The sequence below is a fragment of the Neolamprologus brichardi genome, chromosome 3, assembly GCF_056152115.1.
Source record: "Neolamprologus brichardi isolate AB-2024 chromosome 3, ASM5615211v1, whole genome shotgun sequence".
Taxonomy (NCBI): domain Eukaryota; kingdom Metazoa; phylum Chordata; class Actinopteri; order Cichliformes; family Cichlidae; genus Neolamprologus; species Neolamprologus brichardi.
The window spans coordinates 11,586,800-11,599,899 of record NC_142106.1 but is presented as its reverse complement, the minus strand read 5'-3'; the positions used below and the strand labels follow the sequence as shown (position 1 = coordinate 11,599,899).

General features: G+C 40.7%; 1 protein-coding gene across 1 annotated transcript; it reads left to right on the top strand.

Moving 5' to 3' along the window:
• Positions 1-752: 752 nt before the first annotated feature.
• On the top strand, positions 753-7,291 carry LOC148103496 (uncharacterized). Its single transcript, XM_087838124.1, has 2 exons — positions 753-1,289; positions 7,144-7,291. The coding sequence occupies exons 1-2, from the start codon at positions 781-783 to the stop codon at positions 7,289-7,291; spliced, it is 657 nt and encodes a 218-aa protein (XP_087694250.1). The 5' UTR covers positions 753-780.
• Positions 7,292-13,100: the final 5,809 nt, after the last annotated feature.

Below are 13,100 nucleotides of genomic sequence, written 5' to 3'. Positions count from 1 at the left end.
GACAGACTTAAACCTGCACATGTTCTTCCGGACAGTAATGTAGTGCTGGCCCAGGCCCCTCGCCGTGGCTGCCCTCCTTCGATGGGGTTGACAGACTCTGGTTTTCCCCCCAGGACTACCCCCGGACCACCGGCGTTTGAGCCTTCTTCTGCCTTTCCTGCTCACCTTCACCAGCCTCGTTCACAGGATGGACCTTCCTCTGCCTGTTCTCTCCCTCCCAGGTTCAGTCGTTCAGGCCGTTTGCTTAGGCCCAGGGTCCTTGACTGAATAGAGACCTAACTGTGTGTTCAGGGAGGGGGGGGGGGGGGGGGGGGGTATGTGTGGCGGACCACCAGGTGGCTCCACTCACACTCAAGTTGAAGGGAAGTGCTGGGGTGGAGATTTTGGCGCTTACCATATGTGATGTTCTGAGAGTCAGTTAATAAAGTTGGAGTGACTGAGACACTGAGACCTCTCCTGTCATTATTACATACATCCACAGTATAAACAAATATTAAAATTAGAGTAGTTAAATAGCTGAAACTGATTCATGGATTTTAGGATACTTTGGTGTTTCTTTTGCTCAACTTTTGCTTTAATAAAAGACATCCCTGCACAGACACAACTTCAGCCCAGTTTGAGAGTGTTTGTCATGTCATGTCGTGTCTGGCTTTCTCAGCCTCATAAATATCCAGGGCTGAACCTGGCAGAAGGCAACATAAAAAGAGGAATTGTACAACCTCCTGTTAGTTCTGTACATTTTCACAGAGTATAAGCAGGATACAGCACATAAGACCGGCAATGGAGACCTTAATCACAAAATTTGCTTCTAGAAAACGACGTGCCTACATGGCTATTATTGTGATTTTTATCACCACAATTTTGTTTAGCAGAAACTTTGAATGCACTTGCAAATCACAAGTGCTTGACTGCAGCATTTACATGTTTTTGCCTTCTATAATAATATTCGGTTTAATGCTGTGGACCAACAGTTCCTTTCAGAGAATCTGTAGATACACATGTGATAAAGAATGTAAAGAATTAGGTAAATGCCAAACATTTGGTAAATGGCCCAAATTTTTCATTTCTTTCATCCGTCACTTTTTAAAGGGAGTTTTAGTTAGTTTGCTTTGGGCTGCATATCTGTTTTTCAGTGGAGACTGGTACATCTGCTGTCTGAGCAATCTCTCTAACAGAACTGAAGAGGCACTGTTGCCTTGCAAAGACAAGTGGAAGCTGACTTTTGAGGAGCGATTACACATCACTGAACTGAATTTATTTGGCTTCATGGATAAAGCTGGTTATCATCGGTACTGAAAATATATGAAATGCCTTTCAATGCACAGAGGAAGAATATATAGTGTAAACTGGATCTACAACAGAAACTATAAATGAAATCAAAAAATTAAACCAAAAAACACAAATAAAATGCAAACTACTCATGCTGTGTAATGTAATTGTGTAACTGTGTTAATGCAAACGTTCACATTTCTTTTTCTTTTCAGGACATGGGATCATCCAACACTGAGCACCAAAACTTAATGGAGGAATTTTAAGCCCGACAAGATAAATTCATGTACAAGTCATTTTTTTCTCTATTTCTTTTTTTGTCATTCTTGTTTAACCTGTTAAACCTGTAAAAGTGTGGGATGAAATTTTAACTCTGTTTTAAATCATCAGTATTATATTTACATATTTGCTCTGCACACATGACTTTTTAGCTCCAACACTTAAAAATGTACCAATGTACCAAGATATTATTACTGGAGCATGACTTAAATGCCATAGTGTAACAGGCACGGTACACGATGGACAGGTCATCAGTCTGTTTCAGGCCAAACACAGCCAGACAAACATTCATATCTACAATCAACCACTGATGCCATTAGCCTAGGGAGAACTATGCAGAGCCCACACTGAAAGACCTCAGCCAGCCACTGGATTTAAAACCAGGACTTTCTTGCTGTGAGGCAAAGATATTAACCACCACATGACTGTATATAGCTTTGTACTGATTAAATGTTATTTTTTAGATCATTATTATTATTGTTGTTGTTATTATTATTATTATTATTAATATTATTGTTGTTGTTGTTGTTGTTGTTTTTGCTGGTGTGGGTTTATCTGCAATATTGATATAAATGCTGGTATTGTTATTGTTATGTCATCTATTATAATTTGTATTGTTATAATTACTTTGGTTAATAGGTTATGTATTATGTTTAATGTATGAAGTACTATTAGTGGGTAATTCTGCCTCTTTTGAATAAAAAAGGAATAACAATGAAATGTTATTTCTCCTTCCTACTCTCTCATTCATGTGTATATGAAAATGTTATATACCATATACAGTGGTGGGAATAATTATTTGACCCTCTTTGTAGGTTTGCTCAAGAAAAAAAAGAAGAAAAACAATTGAGTCATCGAGTGAAATAAGAATTTTTTCTCCAAGCAGAACATGGCATGGTTAGCACAGCGGTGAGGAATTTTTTGTAGTTGTTAGGTTTACAAACATTTCATTTCTTTATAGAAACACTCTTATTGCTTTAGGTTTTTGGCTGCTGGTTAGCATCTCAGTGGTTCAGCTCCCTCCACAGATTTTCTACAGTGAGGTCTGGGGACTGGCTACTTCATAACCTAAAAGTGTTTCTCCTTAACCATTACTTTATTCTCATTATGTTTTTGGTTTATTCTCCACCAGTAGTTTTGACTGTGGTCCTAATTGCCTTCTGATCAGTAGCAACTTCCCCATGAGGCAAGATCTTGCATTGCTTAATTGCAAGTTGATTCATAGACAGTTCACATTTCTAAAAAACAAACAAAAAACCAGCTTGTAAGTGTGTACTTACACTGCAATTAAATGTAATTTCTTGGCATTTCATTTCAAACTACAAGTATATTACTTGAAAGGCGAAACACCATAAGTAATAGCATAAATACTTTTAAGTACAATGTAATGTCATAGTAATTAGCAGAATAATATTGCCTATTTATATTTTAATTATCACAAAACCACCTCAGAAAACTTGCGACATGGCGTAACTCAGCACGTCGGAGCAGTATGCATCACGTGATAGAGCGGTTGTGGCGAGACCTGTCGACGGTCTGGTTGAGCATTTGGAGCCTCGCTCCCAACCCGGCATTTCATCTCCGAGGAAGTTTTCCCAGAGAGAAGTAAAGCAAGTGTGTAAGTTCATCTCTGAATGTTTGTAAAGCATTCCTGCGTTAAGCTTAACAACCAATATATGGAGCGACTGCCTCTTCTCTCCCCCTCCCTCTCCTGCTGCTACTTAAATCATGAAACTGATCAATGATCAGCTGATCGGCTTTTCTGTTGCAAGTCCGTCTCTCATGTTTGTTTATTGCCCACTTTGCACCAGAAAGAGGAAACCAGCCAATAAACAACAGCAGCACGTTTAAGCTTGATAAGCTGTTGTTAGAATGTATTTATTATTACTTTCTACACCAGGATCTTTTTCTACGTAGCTGACGGCTGGTAACTGTGCAGGGGCGGATCTAGCAAAGTTTAGCCAGGGGGGCCGATAGGGCATTAACAGGGAAAAGGGGGCACAAAGACATACTTTTCTTTCTTATTCTCATTTAAAACGTCTAGCTTTTAATAAATAATTATCTGAATCTTACAACCAAAGTTTTAATCTGATGTAAAATATATAGAAGTCCATTACTGTATATAGTAACTATTAAGTCTAATATACCCTAGTAAGCTATAGTACTTTTGGGAAGATACAATCAGTGCAGTCTGCAATTCTGTTGAAGAAAGATGTTGAATCTATTTATTATTGTAGAAAAATAATTTATTTCTGTGCATTTTGTTTTTTACACGTGCATTAAATTAAAGTTGATTACGTCGATCAGGCAGAGGGTGGGGGGGTACTTCCTTTTTTTTTTTTGCTAGTAATTGGCAACCCTATTAGTTAGGTTGTTTAATATATACTTTAATTTTAATAAGTACTCTTTAAAACACCAGAATAGGAAGGATGGTACAGTTTTAAGTTTATTAGCTTGATGAGTGTTGCTGAACTATGAAACATTTGCTTTGGGTTTTGTTTTTTTAAAAACTTGACTATGAACTTATACTAAAATGCAGCAAGATATTAAAAAAAACATTTTTATTAATTAAACATTACACTATATCGGATTCACATCGGTATCGGTAGATATGCAAATTTATGATATCGGTATCGGACATAAAAATGTGGTATCATGCCATCTCTAGTAATAAGTACATTGTTAGTAAATCATCTAAGGTTAACTTTATTTATTACAATAATCTGCAGCTATCCCAGTTTGACCAGTAGATGGCAGCAGAAATTAAGTGTAAATCAAGATCAGATTTAACCTCAACATTGAAGTTTACCAGAAGCCAACGCAAACAGACCAGTGCCTCCTTTTTGACTCCTACCACCCTCTGGAACACAAACTTGGAGTAATCAGGACTAGGGCTGCCACGATTAGTCAACTAGTCACGATTAGGTCGACTATCAAAATCGTCAACGACTGATTTAATAGTTGACGCGTCATTGGAAGCTTTGTAAGATCCCTAAAGATGCAGGAATAAGTAGTAGGATTTAAGAGTGTAATAACAGACTGAAACAGAAGATGGCAGCACTGCATGCACAAGGATGTCAGCTGCCGTCAACCCCCGAAGAAGAAGAAATTCTGTCCCAGAATTCATAGTGCGGCCCTGCTCAGTTTCCAACAATGACGGCAGCTGGTTAGTTTTAATATTACTCTTATTATTCTTTCTGGGTCACAAAATAAACGTTTAGCATATTTTCAGGCGAGAATGTAGCTGTGTAAACCTCAAATATCTGCTCAGTTTATCAAGACACCACATATTTTCAAAAGCGCTCCGACGTTTTTGGAGACGTCTGTTACCCACCAGCTCGATAGCTAGCCGGGGGCAAGGCTCACTACAGCCCGTGAGAACACCGGACTCCTGGCAGATCGTTTTCAAACCCACCGCCGTCTTTTGTTACTCAGGTTAAATATATATAAGTCAGTTAGATAACTTAAAAATGTTATTGTTTGGCTTTTTTAGTATTTTATTTGTTCCTGAGTAAATCGGTTTGGCTGAGATCAAAGTTTTAGTTTTTACACAGCTGAATAAACGTCAAGCAGACAACTGATCAGAAATGTGAGATGCTCGAGAATATACTCCGGTGTCCTGTTATATTTTAGATAGCAAGGAGTTTATTAAACTTCACCGAAACAATCTGCAAATTTCATTAAAATTTAATAAACTATCATCTTGTCTTTATTATTAGTTAGCACATACCTTAAACACTTAAAGCTGTAAGCTAATGATAGTTATATAAGCAGATGCTGCTTGTGCAATAAGCTGTACGTTTTACGTCCAATGGATGATGATCTGATTAGTCGACTATTCGCAAAAATAAACGGTGACTAGTCGACTATCAAAATAATTGTTTGTGGCAGCCCTAATCAGGACCCTACAAAACTGGGCAGAGAATGAGAAACACGGGCATGTAAAGGAAGCTCTTAAAACACATGGTTATCCTAATTGGGCTTCAAATCAGAAAAGATTTGATCCCCAAGTGCGATAGGAGAAGGAGCAAGTGCAGTTTTTGCAAAGCTATATGTGGAAGGAAACCGTGACCTATGACAAGCTATTGGCATAAGATGTAAGTACAACTCCTACGGTTTCATATGCAAAAAAAAACATGCGCTAGCTTACGTGGTTGCAGATCTACCGGGATTTAAAAATAGTTACACAAAACAGAGCGTGCCCGCTCCGATCGGTTTTAAAGGGTTAACCTCTTAAGCCCCAAGCCTAACTGATCTCCTGCCTTTTGCCCCCGTATCAGGGGGCGTTGGGGCTTAAGAGGTTAAAGTGCAATTCGAAAAAGATTTTTGAAATGAAGTTTATTAATGTGCAATTCAAAAATGTTTTTTGAAATGAAGACTTAAAAAGAATTTTAAAAATCAGTTTATTAAATTGGAATTCAAAAATTAATTTACAAATGCAGATTTTATTCTACAATTCATTAATTAAGCACAGAGTTTTTTATTTCGATGTGCGTGTATCTCTGGTGGTCCTCCATAAATCACTACCTAATACAGGAAGTAGGTGAACTAAAACAAGTCATCTTTCTTTGTGAGAGGACCATGTTAATGAAACAAACCTCAATGACATCATAGAGATCCCTAAAGATGCTCCTGCTGCTTTTCTTCCTCCTCATCCTAAGCTTCCTTCTCCTTGTCCTCGCCTTCCATCCAATTGTAATTCAACCTAATTGTGTTTCTCCCCCTCCTCTTCCTCATTTTCTTGGAGCTGTGAACACAATTAATGTGAATCTGGATTAATTTGTGCAAACAAGAAAAATCTACAGCTTTTCGGTCAGAGGTGGTCTTGTGATTTAAGCCGGGTAGAGTAGATTTATGTGTTGATGCTACCTGCTTCAGCTCTGGCTGCTGAGTGATATTTACACCCTGGCTGGATTACAAACTTTAACCACGTGCTAAACTTTGGCCCAGCGTTGATACCTCTTGTTAGTATAACGACCTCTTCTTAGCTTGTATGTATGATGTATGATGGTGGATAAATGAAATATACAAAGAAAATTTAACTATATTACAAAAGGACATCTATCTTGGAAACAGCAAATGACCTAGTCCGAAAATAAGTTATACAGGAACAGTCAAAGACACACCTTCTCATGTCACATTTCAATTCATTCAAAACACTTATGCATAGCTGTGTTTTATATCATGTGAGTATTTAATGTACGGCTCAGATCTACAGAATTTCAGAGTTTCTAGAGCAGACACAGAGCTCACGTCACAACAGGCTTCAGGCGCCATTTTAGTGACTTTAACAATATATTAAATTTTAATTTCGGTCTAGCTGACATTAGGTTATTTACGCATCACGCAATTGAACCACATATTTTAGAAGCCAAAGGTTCAAATTAGCTGGGAGCAACTTCACTTAATTATAACAGTAGTTTTGTTAGGAAAACAGTTTCTGTATACCGGATACTAAATTGCGCTGATGTCAACGGCTAACGTATCTAGCTAATCGCTACTGTTAGCACAACATTAACAGCAAGCTACAATGACGAGTAACAAAAACAAAACAGTAATAAGGTTTTAATGAAAATGTTTTACCTTTTCCAACAGTCCCAGAATCCAGAGCTTCAAAGACCAGCAGGTACTGAAGATTATTATCCGTTTTGCTGTCACCGTCCGTGAGAAAGTGTTTTTTTCCCAAAAGGTCAAGGCCCGCCGCTCGCGCACTCTGTCTGCGCATGCGCATCCCAACGACTGACCCCCTCCGTCCGCTCCCGGGAGGGTATAGTATGACGTGTTCTGACGTCACTCTCTCTCTCTCTCCCTGTCTTTCATTTGGCAGGGAACACATATTAACAAAGTGCTCAGTGATGAGCAAGAACAGCAAGACCTGGAGGGGCGTGATTGGGAGGAACGGCCTGATCTGAACCCGAGCGGTGTTTTGTTATTGGACTTCTGTGCAAATCACAGTTTGGCCATAATGAACAGCTTGTTTGAACATAAGAGTGTCCATAAGTGGATGTGGCACCAGGTCGCTCTAGGCCGCAGGTCGATGATCGATTTTGTAATCGTATCACCAGACCTGCGTCCATATGTTCTGGACACTCGGGTAAAGAGAGGGGCTGAGCTGTCAACTGATCACCACCTGGTGGTGAGTTGGATCAGGTGGCGGGGGAGGACGCTGGACAGACCTGGTGCACCTAAACGCGTATTGAGGGTGTGCTGGGAATGTCTAGCAGAGGCCCCAGTTCGATCTTCAACGCACACCTCCGGCAGAGCTTCAACAGCATTCCGAGTAAGACTGGGGACATTGAGTCCGAATGGACCATGTTCAGCGTCTCCATTGCCGAAGCTGCTGCATTGAGCTGCGGCCGCAAAGTGGTTGGTGTCTGCCGTGGTGGTAATCCCCAAACCAAATGGTGGTTTGGGGATTACACAACCACCAATTGGGGACCATTTGGGGATTAGTCGAACCTCGGATACAGGAGGAACAATGCGGTTTTTGTCCTGGTCGCGGAACACTGGACCAGCTCTTTATCCTCTCGAGGATACTTGAGGGTGCATGGGAGTTTGCCCAACCAGTCTACATGTGCTTTGTGGACTTGGAGAAGGTATTCGACCGTGTCCCTCGGGGTGTCCTGTGGGAGGTGTTGCGGGAGTATGGGGTGTCTGGCCCATTACTATGGGCCATTCAATCCCTATACAACCGTTGCGAGAGCTTGGTTCGCATTGCCGGCAATAAGTCGGATTCGTTCCCGGTGGGTGATGGGCTCCACCAGGGCTGCCCTTTGTCACTGGTTCTGTTCAGAATTTTTATGGACAGGATTTCGAGGCGCAGCCAAGTGGCGGAGGGCTTTCGCTTTGGTGGCCTCAGAATCTCATCTCTGATTTTTGCAGATGATGTGGTTCTGTTGGCTTCATCGGGTGAGGGCCTCCAGCTCGCACTGGAGCGGTTCGCAGCCGAGTGTGAAGCAGCGGGAATGAGGATCAGCACCTCCAAATCTGAGGCCATGGTCCTCAGCCGGAAAAAGGGTGGAGTGCCCACTCTGGGTCGGGGATGAGTTCCTGCCCCAAGTGGAGGAGTTCAAGTATCTCGGGGTCTTGTTCGCGAGTGATGGGAGAAGGGAGCCGGAGATCGACAGACGGATTGGTGCTGCGGCTGCAGTGATGTGGACGCTGCACCGGTCCGTCGTGGTGAAGACGGAGCTGAGTGTAAGCTCACAATTTACTGATCGATCTATTTCCCTACCCTCAACTATGGCCACGAGCTGTGGGTAGTGACCAAAAGAACGAGATCGCGGATACAAGCGGCAGAAATGAGCTTCCTCCGAAGGGTGGCTAGCCTCTCCCTTAGAGATAGGGTGAGAAGTTCGGCCATCTGGGAGGGGCTCAGAGTAGAGCTGCTGCTCCTCCACATCGAAAGGAGCCAGCTGAGGTGGTTCGGGCATCTGACAAGGATGCCTCCTGGGTGAGGTGTTCCGGGCATGTCCCACCGGGAGGAGGTCCCGGGGCAGACCCAGGACACGCTGGAGAGATTATATCTCTCGTCTGGCCTGGGAACGCCTTGGTGTTCCCCCCGATAAGCTGGAGGAGGTGGCTGGGGAGAGGGAGGTCTGGGCTTCTCTGCTTAGGCTGCTGCCCCCGCAACCCGGCCTCAGATAAAGCGGATGAAGATGGATGGATGGATGGATTTATTTATTACATTTTATGTGGAGTGAATAAATAAAAGCATGTTTACGGTGGCCCCACAAACAAAGCACATAAAAGCTCCATAGCACAAACAAACTACGAAGCACGTACAAACCCTGTTGGGAATAAATAATTTTCAGTGCCTCAATTATGCTACGCTTTTTTATTAATAAGTGTTATAAAGTTATATAGTGCAGTATTAGGTGGACACAGCCCTGAAAATAAAGGCATGAGACTATGACTACGTTCACACTGCAGGCGAAAGCGCATCAAATCCGATTTTTTTGACCCTATGCAACCCATATCCAATCATGGTCTGACAGTGTGAACGGCACAAATCCGATATTTTCAAATCCGATCTGGGTCACTTTCGTATGTGGTACTGAATCCGATACATATCCGATGTTTTAGAAAGCGACTGCTGTGTGAATGGTCAAGTCGCATTAAATCCGTCTTTTACGTCACTGACACAAGACAGACGCCAATTATCAGCGCCGGAGAAGCACCCGATAAGACATCGCGAACGCTTCCTGCCATCCGGTGAAACTGTTGGGAAGACAACGTTGGAGAAACGTTAACATTTTATTTGTACTGCATAATCTGCAGATTCTGACAGAAATCTGCAATTGTCCTTTGAAGCACCCCTCCTCTAAAACAGCAATAAGGATAATTATTAGGTTATCTACATTATTATGTAAATAACAAAATAACTTAAAGCAAAAATTGGGAAACGTGAAGTCCGAAGTCTTTATATTAAGGCCATCAGTCAAACAATATTGTTTGCTCTGGGTCTAAGCAGAGTGCGTTGTGTGTGACATCTTCTTTTGCGCATGCGGGCCGCTTTGAGGGTTCACACTAGAGCGCGTTTGCTGTCACATTTTATCTGTAGTTTGAACGATCAGACAAATAAATCGGATTTGATCAAAAAATTGGAATTGAGCATTAAGACCTCCAGTGTGAACGTAGCCTATGTGTCCTTGGGGAGTAGAAAGCTGCAGACTCTTGCTCATGCTTGCCTGGGAAAATATAGATAAGAGGAAACCATTTCCTGTGGAAAGTTACTGGAGTGCTGTTGTTTAGACTAGAATGAGAGAGTTTCTGTAATGAAACAATGAGGTAAACCTATGAAAACTGTGGTGAGATTAACAGACCATCTGACACTGACTGAATGGAAACACACAGACTAAATACACTTAAGGAATGATCAAGGAAAGTAGAATCACATGGGGAAAACAGCTGGCAACAATTAACATAATGACAGGATACGTGAAACTAAATACAATAAACACAAAACACAAAGCAAAGAAAAGGGAAGTTTACAACAGCTGACAAAAGGACAAAAAAAACATGGAAACGGAAACATTGAAATCTTCCTATTATATAGGACAGACATCAGATAGAAGGAAGCGACACCCTGCAGAGATAAGATGCAAACCAAGTCATAACATGGCTGTGAAATGAACTGATACCGGATCATGAAGTACCGAGAAACGTTAAAAATCAGACAAGAGATTCCACTGTAACAACGAACATCTGAAAGAAGTGGAGAACAAGTTCTGACACGATTGGAACATCTTATCATTCAGCATTGAAGGCCATTGTAAAAAGCCAATTAAATATTTCATAGGAAAATCGCCACAATCAAAACAATAACAGAGAGTATGGTCCAAAATAGAGTTGTGTGATGATAAACCCTGTTCCACGTGACTGAGGTTTTTCTTTTAAAATAGTTAATTATTAAAATAGAATACAACCGACAGGGGCATAAATGGTAAATGGCCTGTATTTGTATAGCTCTTTACTAGTCCCTAAGGACCCCAAAGCGCTTTACACATTCAGTCATCCACCCATTCACACACTGGTGATGGCAGCTACATTGTAGCCACAGCTACCCCGGGGCGCACTGACAGAGGGCATATGCTAGGATGTGGTACAGCAAAAAGAACAAAAGCAAAATAAAGAAAACCCATTGGGTCATTGTGTTGAGCATTGTTAAATTACTAATGTGTCATTACACTCAGAGGATCAATATGAGTCAAAATATAAACAAATTTTGCATGAGGTACATGACTGTTAAATTGTCTGTCCTGAGCTTTTGTTTCCTGTAACACCCACTCGGCCACACCACCACTTTTCCGCCACCAAAAGAGGGTAAATGCAAATGTTTGTGGGAAGAATATCACAAAAATAGGAAAGGTAAGCCCTGATGGGGGTGATAACACTATGAATGGTCAAATTCCTAAACTGTGATACCTAGCATAAAATTCTCCAAAATTTAGAGACAGTAGAAACAGAATGGGGTTTTCGGGTTTGTCCAGACCTGAAAAAACTCAAATCCCTCTCTGGGAAACTGGTTCCAGAGCACAAGCTATGCATTGAGGTGAGCCTGACTATATCTAGCAGTAACTCTCAACCTCATGCACTAGGCCTCTATTGCGCCTCATGCAGGTGGTGGGCCTACAGGAGGGCAGACCCACATTGTCTCTTCAGGGTCTATCAATCAGGGATGCAACGATACCAATTTTTTCAAACCGATACGATACCGATACTTGGATCTGAGTACCTGCCGATACAGAGTACAAAAAACGATACTTCTACCACACACACACACACACACACACACACACACACAAATGCAATGAATTGAAAGACAGGTTTTATTATATTCCCTGCCAATAAAAATAAACACTTCTGTTTGGAATAAAATAACTACAAATTAGGTTTGAGAACAAATTAAACTTTTAAATTATTGCAGAGTGTCCATATTGTAAACAAACAAACAAAATAATTATTATAAAATAAATAATAAATAAAATAATAATTGGCCCCCTAGTGGCCAATCTAAAAAACTACAACAAAAATGACCAGCCACCCTCTGATTAATGAAATAAGTTGGTATCGGTTCATGGTATCGGTTAACTTTTACGAGTATGAGTACACACACATTTTACAGTATCGGCCCTGATACCCGATACCAGTATCGGTATCGGTGCATCCCTAATATCAATAGTGATTTTTATTCCCCCCTGAAAAATCTGAATAAATCAGACAATAAATTAAAAAAAAAAAACAATAAATTGCACAAAAATACTGGAGGTGGAAAAAAGAAAGGAAACTCACATATGCAATTTATTTTATTTGTCAGAAGTTTCAATAAACACTCCAGTTGAGATTTCTATCATTTATTTTATGGTTGAGACTTTACAGGGTTAAAGCGAAACACGTTACATTTTACAGAGCAGAAATATAACTAGTCCTAAAACTACTACAACTACTATAACTACACGTGTAATGCTTTTACTTATGAAAGAGGTTATAGATGGGATCATAAAAGGGGAAAAAAAGCTTTTATTTTCTGTGTATCCTGGGTATAGACCAGTATAAAGACGTGTTTCTTCCCTATAATTGCTTTCTCACATTCTTCATATTGCATTAAAATAATAGAAGCCTGATTTTATTATTAACATGATCAAAACACCCTTTTAGTTTTTTGCACAGTTCATTTTTATATGCTGATATTTATAGTTATTATAATTTCTACAAAGCACATTACACAGAGCTGGAGAATAAACTGTTTCAGCACGCTAATGTGTGTATGTGATTACAGCAAATCCACACTCGTGCTGTCAGAGCAGAGCCTCTTTCATTCATCAGAATAAGATCAAAGCAGATGACTTCATGACATCTCACTCTGACTCTGGGTTGTAAAATTCACCACTCCAGGTGTTAAAGTGAATCATTCTCAACACTGCCTGAAGATCCTGACGAACCTCTTCCTCAGCTCTCTGCCTGTTTTCAGCTGAGCGGTCATGCACAGTTGTGCCATTTTTAACTTCTTCCTCATTTTTAAGCAAGTTGCTCAGGCTCTCAGGTTCAGC